The sequence below is a fragment of the Saccopteryx bilineata genome, chromosome 4, assembly GCF_036850765.1.
Source record: "Saccopteryx bilineata isolate mSacBil1 chromosome 4, mSacBil1_pri_phased_curated, whole genome shotgun sequence".
Classification (NCBI taxonomy): Eukaryota; Metazoa; Chordata; class Mammalia; order Chiroptera; family Emballonuridae; genus Saccopteryx; species Saccopteryx bilineata.
In genome coordinates, this window is record NC_089493.1 from 275,800,526 (window position 1) to 275,814,359 (window position 13,834).

At 48.8% G+C, this 13,834-nt stretch overlaps 1 protein-coding gene and 1 pseudogene across 3 annotated transcripts in view; both read left to right on the top strand.

Moving 5' to 3' along the window:
• MYH11 (myosin heavy chain 11) overlaps window positions 1-13,834 on the top strand; it is a 132,507-nt gene that overhangs the window by 46,150 nt on the left and 72,523 nt on the right. For all 3 annotated transcript variants that reach the window (XM_066274771.1, XM_066274772.1, XM_066274773.1), the window contains exon 4: window positions 8,309-8,336. In XM_066274771.1, the coding sequence (XP_066130868.1) occupies window positions 8,309-8,336 (28 nt within the window). The remainder of the gene's footprint in view (window positions 1-8,308; window positions 8,337-13,834) is intronic.
• Window positions 1,485-5,960, top strand: LOC136334061 (small ribosomal subunit protein eS1-like; annotated as a pseudogene).

Below are 13,834 nucleotides of genomic sequence, written 5' to 3' on the forward strand. Positions count from 1 at the left end.
TAGACAGGAACGAAGAGAGATACGAATCATCAATTATCAGTTTTTCATTGTGACACCTTAGTTGTTCATTGATTGCTTTCTCATATGTGCCTTGACCGCAGGCCTGCAGCAGACCGAGTAACCCCTTGCTCAAGCCAGTGACCTTGGGTCCAAGCCGGTGAGCTTTTTGCTCAAGCCAGATGAGCCTGAGCTCAAGCTGGCGACCTTGGGGTCTCAAACCTGGGTCCTTCTGCATCCCAGTCCGACGCTCTATTCACTGCGCTACCACCTGGTCAGGCCCAGAATAATGCTTTACCCACTGCACCACCACCTGGTCAGATATGTGTGTCCTTTTTAAAACACAAAATGGGCCCTGGCCGGTTGGCTCAGCAGTAGAGCGTCGGCCTGGCGTGCGGGAAACCCGGGTTTGATTCCTGGCCAGGGCACATAGGAGAAGCGCCCATTTGCTTCTCCACCCCTGCCCCCCCCCCTCCTTCCTCTCTGTCTCTCTCTTCCCCTCCCGCAGCCAAGGCTCCATTGGAGCAAAGATGGCCCGGGTGCTGGGGATGGCTCCTTGGCCTCTGCCCCAGGCGCTAGAGTGGCTCTGGTCGCGGCAGAGCGACCCCCCCCCCCCCCCGAGGGGCAGAGCATCGCCCCCCTGGTGGGCAGAGCGTCGCCCCTGGTGGGCGTGCCGGGTGGATCCCGGTTGGGCGCATGCGGGAGTCTGTCTGACTGTCTCTCCCTGTTTCCAGCTTCAGAAAAATACAAAAAAAAAAAAAAAAAAAAACACAAAATGTATTATGCAACGTTACTTAGCCTTTTAATTTTTTTTTTTTTTTTTTTTTTTTTTTTTTTTACAGAGGCAGAGATAGACAGGGACAGACAGACAGGAACGGAGAGAGATGAGAAGCATCAATCATCAGTTTCTCGTTGCGCGTTGCGACTTCTTAGTTGTTCATTGATTGCTTTCTCACATGTGCCTTGACCGCGGGCCTTCAGCAGACTGAGTAACCCCCTGCTGGAGCCAGCGACCTTGGGTCCAAGCTGGTGAGCTCTTTGCTCAAGCCAGATGAGCCCGCGCTCAAGCTGGCGACCTCGGGGTCTCAAACCTGGGTCCTTCAGCATCCCAGTCCGACGCTCCATCCACTGCGCCACCACCTGGTCAGGCAGCCTTTTACTTTTTAGCTTAATATATCTTGGAGAGTGTTCTGCATCAGTCTATAAAGATCTGCCTGTTCTTTTTAACGGCTGCCTCATGTAATTGTACCATTGTTGGCTATACCAGAATTTAAAATCCAGAATTTATTTAACTGGCCTTAAGGTGGTAGACTGGCTAAATGGTTTGTTTCTGGTCCTTTGTTCTTGCTGGCATTATTGCAGAGACCAACTTCTGTGTCTCTCTTTGGACACATGTGTGGGTGTTCCTGATGTGGGTGTTTCTGAGTGAGTGTGGGGTAGGCCAGGACTTGTAGCAGGAGCATGGGGAGTAGGCCTAATGGCGATCGATGTACCTGGACTGGGAGACAGGGCTAAGTGATGATGGAGTGCTCTCCTTTGTCCCGTGTGTTCCTATGGCCCTTCTCCCTGCAAGGGCTCCCACCTGGCCTTCAGCTCAGAGGTCAGACTTGCCTGATTGGAGCCTCTCCACACCCCCTGAACATGGTCCTGGAGGAAGATGTGGCCCAAGGTGGAAAAAGTAAGAGTGTGAGAGAGAAATGAAATAGCTTTATGGCTCTTCTGCCTTCTATCCTGAGGATTTAGCCCAACCACAATGTCCATCTATAATCTGAAGGAAGAGAGAGAGACTTGGTTGGAGGTGAGAATAGATCCCTGGACCTTGCCCGATCATTTAATTCATCTTGCCCTGGGGTGCCCAGGTCTTCTTTATGTGATGCCTATTCCTGTCTCTACATATGGTCATTACTGTTCTCTCTGGTTCCCAGTGGACACCGGCATTGCCTTTTCCAGTCCTGTCTGTCCTCTCATCTGTCCTCCCACCCATCCTCATCCTCTCATCCTCTCATTTGTCCACCCATTCATCTATCCATCTGTTCATCCATCTACTCGTTCATCTATCCACCCATTCGTCCATCCTCCCATCCATCCATCCATCCATCCATCCATCTATCCATCCTCTCATCTATCCATCAATCCTCTCATCCTCCCATCCATCCATCCATCCATCAACCCATCCATCCACCCATTTGTCCATCCATCCTCTCATCCATCCATTCTCGCATCCATCCATCCTTCTATCCTCTTGTCCATCCGTCCGTCCATCCATCCATCCATCCATCCTCTCATCCACTCATCCATCCATCCTCTCATTCATTTGGCTGTTTAGGAGCTGAGTGTGTGTGTGTGTGTGGGGAGTCATGACAGAGATGGAGGGGGACACATCACGCCAGATCTCATAGACCATGGTGGGGCCACCAGGGCTCAACAGCTTGTTTTGGCAAAGGCGTGGCATTATCCAACAATTTTAAGAAGCTTTGACTTTGGGCGGTAGGCACACAATATAATAGTCAGATTATGTACCATACAGATATACACTGGAAATCTATATGATCTTATTAACCAATGTCACCCAGTGAGCCTAATTAAAAAAAAAAAAAAGATTCCTCTGCTGCAATGCAATACCACCTCACCCATTTGAATGGCAATTATAAAAAACCAGACAGTAATGTGTTGACAAGGATGTGGAGAAACTGGAACCCTGGGGCACTGCTTGTGGGAATGTAAAATGGTGCAGCCATTATGGGAAACAGTATGGCAGCTTCTCAAAAATTAAACCAGAAAAACCATATGATCCAGCAGTTCTGAGCATGTACCCAAAAGAAGTGAAAGCAGGGATTCTAACAGATGTTTGTACACCCCTGTTCTTAGCAACAGTGTTCACAAGGGCCAAGAGGTGGAAGCAACCCAAGTGTTCACCAACAGATGAACGGATAAGCAAAATATGGTCAATCCATACAATGGACAATTATTCAGCCTGAAAAAGGAAGGGCATTCTTACACCTGCATGAACCTCGGGGACAGGGTTGGGGGAGAGGGAACGGGGAGTGAGTGCTTCATGGGTGTAGAGTTTCGGTTTGGCAGGATGAAAGGAGCTCTGGAGGTGGGTGGTGGTGACGGTGGCAGAGCAGCGTGAATATGCTCAGTGCCACTGAGTTTGTAGACTTATAAATGGTCACCATGGTGAGTCTTATGTTCTATATGCTTACCAGGTTTTTAAAATTTACACACGAAAGGGCTGCCTGGCGAGGATGGCAGGGGCACAGGCAGAGTGGGGTGACCGGGGAGGGGGATCTGGGCCAAAAGTGATGGCTCTTAGGCCAGGTGTGGCCGTGGTGATGGGACAAGTCTACAGACTCGAGATTCGATTCTTGGGAGGCAGATTCTTCCAGCCCAGAGGCCACTTCATGCCCTGGCTTCCTTCTTCCTACCTGAGAGGTTAGCGCAGCTGCTCCCCCAGCCTGGGCGTTTGGCCTCCCTCCTTCCTTTGGCTGGCCCCTGCTGGTTTCCCCAAGAGGCCTTGTCCCCGAGTGCCTTCCCTAATCGCCCTGGAGCCTGGGCCCGTCAGTTCCCGTGTTCCATTTCCTGTACACTATCTTGGAAAAGCAGAAGGAGCCCAGGCTCTGACTCGCAATTCTTCAAAACCCAGGTCAGCCACCAAAGTAACTGTGTGACTTTGGGCTACCTAACCTCAGTTTCCTCAACACTTAAAGGGCCTGGATTAAAGGCCACACAGAGAAGTGCCTCACAATGCTTCTGGGCTATAGTAAGTGCTCAATAAATAGTAGGTGTTGGGTTCAAAGTCTGCCTTATCTGTGGACTAGTTCAGTAATTATGGGCAAGTTTTAAACTTTCTCTGATCCTCAGTTTCTTCATCTATAGTAAGAGAATAAAAAGTCTATCTCATAAGATGTGTGAGGGTTGAATGAGTAAATGCTTAGAACACTATGTGGCACTGAGTAGGCGCTAAGTATTAGATACTATTATGTGGTAGTTTTAGGACCCCGCATAGTGCTGGGTACTTGGTAGATGCCATAAAAGTATTTGTTGAATGAATGAATGAATGAGTCCATTTCTTACATGTATATTGATCTTCTGCACCAACAAGCTCATGTATCCTAGGTTTGGGGTTGGCTTTTTTCAAAGCTCACCAAGCTAAATCTTCTGTGTGTCAGGGTGTAGGGCATGAGGGGTAGGGTTCCAGGAGCTGGGGGAAGTAGGGTACAGGACTGGATACTTTTGTCTGTGATGGGTTCATGGTTCTGTGGGGCAGAGACACAAGCAAAGAGAAACAAAGCACAGGGGCCATGGGGCTATGGAGGTGGCACATTGCCTCTGTTTTAGGGATGGGCAGGCACCAGTGACAGCTCAGAGTTTCTGGGAGAGGCTTGGAGGTAGCAGTGAATTATTTGAGGAGGCTGGTAGCAGGTGGCTTATTTCTTCTAGCAATGTTGACTATTTGTGATAGTTTGGGAGTGTGAGCAGAGTTACAGCCAAGCCACCCCCTGGCTCCATCGTGGTGGGGAAGGTTTCTTGGAAGAGGTGTCATCTTTGAGACTGAGGGACCAGGAAGTAGCCAGGAAAAGAAGAGAAAGGCCTTCTATGCTGAGGGAACAGCCTGACAGAGGCACAGAATGTGCTCAGGAGTTGATCTAGGGGGGACTGCTGGGGCATTAAGAGTAAGGGAGGTAGAAGTGCCAAGGTTGGGGAGGCGGGCAGCAGCCAGTCATGGGAGGCCTTAGTGACATGTGCAGGAGCTTGGGCCTTATCTAAGAGCACTGGGGAGCCATGGACAGATTTAAAACAGCTATTTAACCTTTTGGCTTTCTGAGCAGCACCACGGCGGTGGGAAAGAGCAAGTGCCTTATGAAAGGCAGAAAAAGGGAGCCAAGAAGGCAGTGGCTGACCCGTCTTCTAAGGAAGATTGGTATGATGTGGAAGCACCGGCTGTGTTCAATATTTAAAATACTGGAAAAACACCAGTCTTGAGAACTCAGGGAACCAAAATCTCATCTGATGGTCACAAGGGTAATGCATTTTTGTTTTGTTTTTTTAAATGAGAAGAGGGGAGATAGTGATAGTGAGACAGACTCACACATATGTCCCGAATGGGATCTAACTGGCAACCCCTTTTTGGGGCTGATGCTTAAATCAGCTGAGCTATTTTTAGCACCTGAGGCTGACATTTGGACCAACAAAGCAATCCTCAGTGCCCAGAGCTAATGCTCAAACCAGTCAAGCCACTGGCTGAAAGAGAGGAAGAGACAGAGAAGGAGGAGGAAAGGGAAGGGAAAAGAAGCAGATAGTCACTTCTCCTGTGTGCCCTGACCAGGAATTGAACCTGGGACATCCATATACCAGGTTCATATTTTATCCATTGAGCCAACCAGCCAGGGCCAAGGGTCATGTTTTTAAGTAAGCCTAACTGAAGAATAATGAAGTTACATTTAGAAAACTTTAGCTAATTACTGAGGATGTTCAGGGAAAATACTTCCTAATTTCCATGGCATGGATCTTACTCAGGACAAAATGTGCTCCACAGTCAAAATGGCAGATCATGATTAAAGCTCATGTTGATATCAAGACTACCGATGGTTATTTGCTTTGTCTTTTCTGAGTTGGTTTTACTAAAAAATACAACGATCAGATTTGGAAGAACTCTTATGCTCAGCATCTGCCATTTGGTCTGCCAAATCTGGAAGAAGATGATGGAAATCATGACCCAAGAGGTACAGACACATGACTTGAAGGAAGTGGTCAATAAATCAGTTCTGGACAACATTGGAAAAGGCTGGCCAATCTTTGTTAGAAAAGTCAAAATGTTGAAGAAGCCTGAGTTTGAACTGAGCAAACTCAGGGAGCTTCATGACGAAGGTAGCAGTTCTGCAAAAGCTACTGGAGATGAGACAGGTGCTGAAGTTGAATGAGCTGATGGGTATGATCCCCCAGTCCCAGAATCTGTTTAAAATTCAGACATTTAATGGTGACAGATAAAAAATTCTACTTTTGATTTAAGAAAACAGTTATTTAAGATAAAATTTGCAGCCTGACCAGTCGGTGGCGCAATGGATAGAGCGTTGGACTGGGATGTGGAGGACCCAGGTTCAAAACCCCAAGATCACCTGCTTGAGTGTGGGCTCATCCAGCTTGAGTGGAGGCTCACCAGCTTGAGCAAGGGGTCATTGGCTTGAGCGTGGGATCATAGACATGACCCCATGGTCACTGACTTGAGCCCAAAGGTTGCTAGCTTGAAGCCCAAGGTTGCTGGCTTGAGCATGGGATCATAGACATGAATGACCCCATGGTCGCTGGCTTGAGCCCAAAGGTTGCTGGCTTGAAGCCTAAGGTCACTGGCTTGAGCCCAAGGTCGCTGGCTTGAGCCCAAAGGCCACTGGCTTGAAGCCTAAGGTCACTGGTTTGAGCCCAAGGTCACTGGCTTGAGCAAGAGGTCACTCACTCTGCTGTAAACCCCAGGTCAAGGCACATATAAGAAAATGATCAATAAACAACTAAGGAGCTGCAACCAAGAATTGATGCTTCTCATCTCTCTCCCTTCCTGTCTGTCTGTACCTACTGTCCCTCTCACTGACTCTTGCTCTGTCAAAAAAAATAAAATAAAATTTGCATACCAAAAATTTATCTATTTTAAGTAATATTCAGCAATGTTCAGTAAATTGACAGTTATGTAAGTATCACCACAGTCCAGCTTGAGAACCCCAAAATGATCCTTCATGCCCATTTGCAGTAACCTCACCCCCACCCCTGGCCACCACTAATCTGTGTCTCGGCGCATTTGCCTACTCTGGACATTTCTTGTACATGGAATCATACAATATGTGGTCTTTTGTGTCTGATTTCTTTCACTTACCATGTTTTTGAGAGTCATCCAGCTTGTAGTAGGAATCAGTACTTCATTGTTTTTATGACTGAATAATATTCCATTGCATGGCTGTACCACATTTGGTTTATCTGGTCATCAGTTGATGGACATTTGTGTTGTTTCCTCTTTTTAGCTTAATGGTAACACTGCTGGGGACATTTGTGTGCCAGTCTGATAAGGACAGATGTTTTCAGGGCACTTGGGTAGATTCCTGGTCTTGGGATTACTGGCTCATAAGGTAAATTTGTGTTTACGTTTTAAGGAATGTGCAAAGTGGAAGAGGTTTGGAGGAGGCTAGTAAAAGATCAAGGGAGATCTTTGAGCGTGAGGGACTGAGCTCTGTGGAGGTGGAGGTGGACCTGGGGAGTGGACTGCAGAAATGCCGTGGGGTTGGCCATCAGGGAGTGTGATGCTCTGATTTCTCAGTTATGGCTAATTGGTTGATAATTAAAGGGTTTGGTAAGCCTCCCTTTGCTTGTCATGGGGGGGGGGGAACGGGCTTTTAAAGAGAAGGTGATGAGTAATGCCTGCATAATCACACTGACTGTCACAATGCTTGCTATATCCACCAGATTCTCTGGTGGTGAGCAACAGAGATCAACCTGGCACCTTATCTAGGGAAGGGATTTATAGAGAAGTATCTGGAAGCTCACAGATGGGCTGAAAAGACTGGGGATCCAGCATCAGGGAATGACAGAGACTGCTCGGGCTCTGAGGGCAGGACATGAGGACCCCTCAGGACTCCGTCCGTCCATTGTGAGTCCCTGTTCTCGGTCCAGCCGGGAGGACCTGAACAACACAGCCTGGGACCCCTTCTCACTTCCGGGCTTGGGGAGCCGCTGGGGCAGCCCCACCAAGACTGTGTATGATGGCAGGGGCAGGGCAGGGGGCATGTCTCCTGAAGGAACACAGGATGGTCTTTCTGGAAGAAGGAATAGGTGCTGGATTTTCAAACCAAACAGTGTCTACTACCCCGTATTCCAGATGAAGGAACTGAGGTGTGGAGAGGTTACAAATATTTGCCCAGGGCCACAGAACTGGGAAGTGGCCAAATGGACCCCAATCTGTCTGTATCCAAATTCAGTGTTCCATCCGTGACCGATTCTCCCAGGACCCGCAGAGCGGGTCTCCCAGGACCCCCCAGAGCTGGCGGGCTGGGAAGATCACTACCTCCTGAACAAGTCAGACTCCAGCATCTTTCTGGGGCTGCCTGAGAGCTTTGGGGCAGGGAGGGTGTTTCTCAAATAACCCTGCTGCCCTCTTGGCTTTAGTCTTGTCCCCCGTGCTCTGGGCAATGAGCCCAGCTGGACCCTTGTCACCCCTAGTGGGGCTGATGTGCAAGAGCTTAGAATGGGGGACCCAGGAGGCACCATATCCAGACCCTCAGCTCAGAGCTTCTTCTGACTCACGGCTCTCTTTTCTTTCTGTTCTCAGATCGAGAGGACCAGTCCATTCTATGCACGTAAGTGGAGCTGCGTTTTCTTCTGTTTTTTTCCTAGAGTCACGATTCACCCTATGGAAGAGTAAAGTCCATGAGGGCACGGCTCTTTGATTTGTTCATCGTTCCCAGTGCGTTCCCTCATAGCTCATTAGGGAGTAGGTGCTCACTAAACATTTATTGAATAAATGTTCTTTTTAAAAATTGAATTTATTGGGGTAACACTGGTTTACAAAACCATACAGCAGGGGTCCCCAAACTTTTTACATAAAAGGCCAGTTCACTGTCCCTCAGACCATTGGAGGGCCGCCACATACAGTGTTCCTCTCACTGACCACCAATGAAAGAGTTGCCCCTTCCAGAAGTGCGGCAGGGGGGCCGGATAAATGGCCTCAGGGGGCCGCATGCAGCCTGCGGGCGGTAGTTTGGGGTTGCCTGCCATACAGGTTTCAAGTGCCCCACTCAATAAAACATCATCTGTCCACTGCATTGTGTGCCCATCGCCCCAAGCAAGGTCTCTTTCCATCCCCATTCCCCCCACCTGCTTTGCCCACCTCCACTTCGCCCCCACCACCTTCCGCTCTGGCCATCGCCACATTGTTGTCCGTGCCTATGTGTTGTGTATATATGTTTTCTGGCTAATCCTTCACCTTCTTTCATCTAGCCCCTCCAGTCTGTCCCCTCTGACAGCTGTCTGTCTTGAACGAATCTTCTTGTTCTGAGTCAGGCACAGCTAAATTGTCAGTGATAGGTGGTGCTGCCTGCCTAGTCTGGCACGGTCTCCCTTTTTCAAACAAGCATTCATGGAGCACTTACTGTGCGCCAGGCCCCGAACTAAACATTTTCTGTGCAGAATTGCATGACAGCTCTGTGAAGCCAGGTGCCATCACTGTTGGTGAGGATGTCTTGGCGTGTATTAAAGTCTTGCTTTACAATTTCACAATTAACAACCATGTCTGAGCCATATTTGGTGTTTTGTGCCATTGTTTGTTTGAGGCTTTGGGTACATGGTCAGAAGATTTTAGCTCAATTTAGACTCATTCAGAGAATCTCCACCCTTTAGGAAGATCCCTCCTGTGATGGGCAGAATAACGGCCCCAAAGGTCTCCACATCCTAACCCCTGGAACCTGTGGCTGTGTCAGGTCACCTGGCATTGGGGGGATGAAGGTTGCAGATCAGTTGACCTTAAAATAGAGAGACAAACCTGGCTTATCCAGGTGGGCCCAATGTAATCACAAAGTCCTTAAAAGTAGGAGGCAGAAGAAGAATCAGAGGGTGATGAATGTGAGAACTTGACCTAACATTATTGGCTTTGAAGATGGAGGATACTTAGGATGAGAGGCAGGGCTGAGAACAGTCTCTGGAAGCTGGAAAAGGCAAGAAAGCAGGCTCTCCCCTCATGCTCTCAGCAGGATAGCAGCCCTGTCTACACCTTGGCTTTAGCTCCGTAAGACCCACGTCAGATATCTGACCTCGGGAAGTTGTTGTATGTGTGTGTGTTGCTTTAAGCCACTAAGTACGTGATAATTTGTTACAGCAGCAAAGGGACACTAATACATCTCCAATCCCTACACCCACTCTTGCCATCCCTCATTATTCAAGAGATTTAACAACCAGGCCCCCTAGTTAGTATTAGACATGAACCAAAATAAACCTGATCCCTCAAGAAGGAAGATAGCCATGAGGACAATTCTCGTACACTTCCCTTTCGTACTATTTGAATTTACTGTTTGATCCTGTGAAGGTACTACCTTTCCAGAAACTTAAAAAAAATACATACACATTTTTAAAACAAATCATCCATTTTGTAATGCTGTAATTACAAACTGTGAAAATTACAAAGAATGAAACATGTCAGGAACTAGGAAAATGTGTAAGTAGGAGGATTTCTAATCAAGGAGAACAAGAAAGTCTTCTCCAAAGAAGTGATATTTCCGCAGAAATGACAAAGAAAAAAGACAGGAAGAGTTTCCAGCATGTGCAAAGGCCCTGAGTTCAGATGGACCATGTTTTACTGGATAAACAGAGGTCAGTTTGACTAGAGCATGTCCCCTAGCAAGAAGTCCTCTGTGTGGGAAGAGCTAATACAGAACATCTAGGACTGAGGTTGTAAACCCAAGGGCCAATGGAAGCTGAGCAAGTACTGTTAATATGTGAAAAGGACTGGGTATAAGGCAGTAGGGAATGGTAGGGAGTATTTGAGGGGACAGCTGTTATTCCTTTCAAGCCCACTGTTAAGATGGAGAGTGCAGGTCTAATGTCATCAGACTTATCTACATTTCAATAGAAGCTGGAAATCTAGGTTGTTTTTTCATGTGAAATCTCTCTGTGTGTATGTGTGTGTGCATGCAAATTAGGTGTCAATGTTTATCACCCAGATAAATTCTATTTGTGGGCTAGCTTTGGCCAGTGGGCCACCATTAGTTTACAACCTTTGTCCCAGAACGGTGGGCCTGGCGGAACCCTCAGAGGTAAAGAAGCCCACTGTTCCTGCCACTCACACAGTGGTTAGTTGTAGGGCTTGCAAGGGATTTCATGAAGCATCTAAATCTGGAATGATTCATCTTTAAATGAAGGTGGATTTAAGTTGATCTCAGTAACAGTATCCCCCTTTCATTCACTTGTGTTCCAAATATTGCTTTGAGTTGGAGGGACAGGGGCAGGGTGCTGAGTGTGGTGGGGAATTGGATCAGTAACGCACAGCCAGGGTGGTTATGGCCGTGTGAGTTGTGTGTGTCAGGGTGGCCACGGCCATGACAAGGAGGGTTCGGCACTGGGCACCCACAGTTGCACATGTAGCTTAGGAGAAACCAGCACATGCTTCTGGAGGAAAACCAACACCTGCTTATCTAGTGCAGGTGATGTTACCCCAATGGGAGGTGTGTACCAGCGTGAGGGTGAGAAGGGTACAGGGGCTCTGCCAGTGCCCCTCCCCACCCCACAGGACCTGCTCCATGTGCCTCTCACAGTGTGAGTGTCCAGCCATGCCAAGCACGCTGTATTGCACCCTTGGGATCCCCGTGTCTAGTTGGCATTTACACATAGTGGGTGCTGTACAGGGGTGTTAGGAACAAAGCCATTGGCATGTTACTTTGAGGCTGTTTTAAGGGATTTTTCAATGTTAACTTTATGATTTTGTTGACTTATAAGCTGTTGGTACCCAACCTCCATGTCCAAGGAGACTACTTCTCTGCACGTGTCTTTAGGGGCAGTCTCTTTAGAATCTGGTTCATTCAAGCAGGAGCCTTAGGTTGTCAGTGAATCATGTCATTGAAAGGTTCTGTCAAGGGTGGGTGAAAAGCCACCGGGCTTGCAATCCTGGCTCTGGCTCTCACTAGCATGGAGCTTCAGGCACAAAATGTAACCTCTTCGTGGCTCCCTGTTCTCGCCTATAAAGTGGGGAAGTAGGGATGGGGAGAATGTACTTAGTTCATAGGGCTGTTGTGAAGAATAAGTGAGTCTATATACAACATGATAGCGGTACTTGATTCATAGGATTGGTGCAAGGATTACATGAATATATATAATAATAATGGCATTTAATTCATAGGGTGTTTGTGAGGATTAAGTGAATATATGTACATGTGTATATATATATATAAATGAGTATATATATGTATATTTATATAAATGTATGTGTATGTGTATGCATCTAAGTATCAACCCCTGTAAGTTATCATATGTGACTTATAGGGCTTGGCTTGGTTCTCAGTCAGGTAAGCTATTATTATCATGTGTGTCCTGGAAGAACAGAGGCAAAACCTAGTTCAAGTTCATAGTCACCTCATATTTATAAAGGAATCAGAGGGGTTGTGAGATCTTCCCAGAGGCACACAGCAAGTTTTTGTGACATGCAACTTGGAGTTAAATTTCTTAAGGCCAGTTGGAGGGCCCACTCCTTATTTGTTGGCCTTAACTGATGAGCCAGCAACCGGCCCCCTCCCCGCCTGGACTGTGCCCATGTGGACTGTGACGGCTGGCTGGCATCTTCGACATTGAGCGCATAGGTTTAGAGAAAAGGATGTGCGGCCCGCCCAGCTGGCTCTGCCACTACCGGGGGAGGAGCTGAGAGCAGCGTGATGAGAAGAGGCCCACCTCCGGCAGAGTGCGGGAGAAGAGCTTTGGGCAGGGGACAGCAAGGGCCCAGGCCCAAGGGGAGACCCAGTTACCTTTTGAGGGACAGAACGTCCAAGGGGCAAGGAGAAAGGAGGTGGTGGGAGGATGTGGTGGGGAGGTGATCATGCAGGGTCTTGCCGGGGGGGAGAGTGTGGACCAGAGCTAGATCAGATCGCTCTGACCACCCAGGGAGGCCACACGTGACACTTGGGGACATATGTGCACTGATCCTCTTAGGGTCTAGGGGTGTTTGCATAAGTCACATGGAAACAGTGCCTCTCTCCTGCACACACACCCCCTCGGGTTGTTCAGACTCAGTGGCAGAAGACACTGTCCTCAGGCCATCCTCCCTTCCAAGGGAGGTGACCCAGGACAGCAGCTGTCCCTCCACTCTCCTCCAGGCCCAGTATTGACTCCTGTGAAACTGCAGGGCTTCGGAGGAGTTTGCCCTGGGTGCTTCGCCCACGAGCTGCATTTCCTCCCAACCAGGCTCCCGACACCCCTCCGTCCTTCCGCCCTGTTTTTGAAAAACTCCTTTCTGGTAGGCGCCTGCAGGGTCTTTAAAGGTTTTTGGTTATGCAGCACAGTATCAAAAAAAACGTGGCTGCCTCGAGAGAGTAGCAGCTGCGGTTAGGAGGTGGGCCCTTGGAGGCATGGCTCTGGGTTTGCTGTCCCGCTTTGCTGCATGCCTGCGATTTGTTCTTGGGCGAGTCAGTTAAATCTGCAAGCCTCAGTCTCCTCATCTGTGCAATGGGGATATTGATTGTTTCTGCCTCCCAGGGCTGTTGGGAGAATTGAAGGAGCAATATCAGGGAGAACTGAGCACACAGTAGGTGCCCCATCGCTATTAGCTGGTGTTCTGATGCGGTGTGGGGGGGGAGTACTAGCAGTTCTGCTGAGCCTCGCGTGCTGGAGGCATGCGGTGTACAGGAGAGGAGGCTGGGCTTCGGGATGAACACGGGCTGTGACAGAACCTCTGTGTGCACCGCGCAGGGGTCCCACAGTTACAGCTTGTGAGGACTTGAGTAGTTGTGATAGAGACCACCTGACATATTTCCTTGTCATTTACAAACATCCCTCTTTTTTTTTCCCCTGAAGCTGGAAACGGGGAGTGACAGTCAGACAGACTCCCGCATGCTCCCGACATGGATCCACCCGGCATGCCCACCAGGGGGCGATGCTCTGCCCCTCCGGGGCGTCGCTCTATTGCGACCAGAGCCACTCTAGCGCCTGAGGCAGAGGCCACAGAGCCATCCCCAGCGCCTGGGCCATCTTTGCTCCAATGGAGCCTTGGCTGCGGGAGGGGAAGAGAGAGACAGAGAGGAAGGAGAGGGGGAGGGGTGGAGAAGCAGATGGGCGCTTCTCCTGTGTGCCCTGGCTGGGAATCGAGCCCGGGACCTCTGCA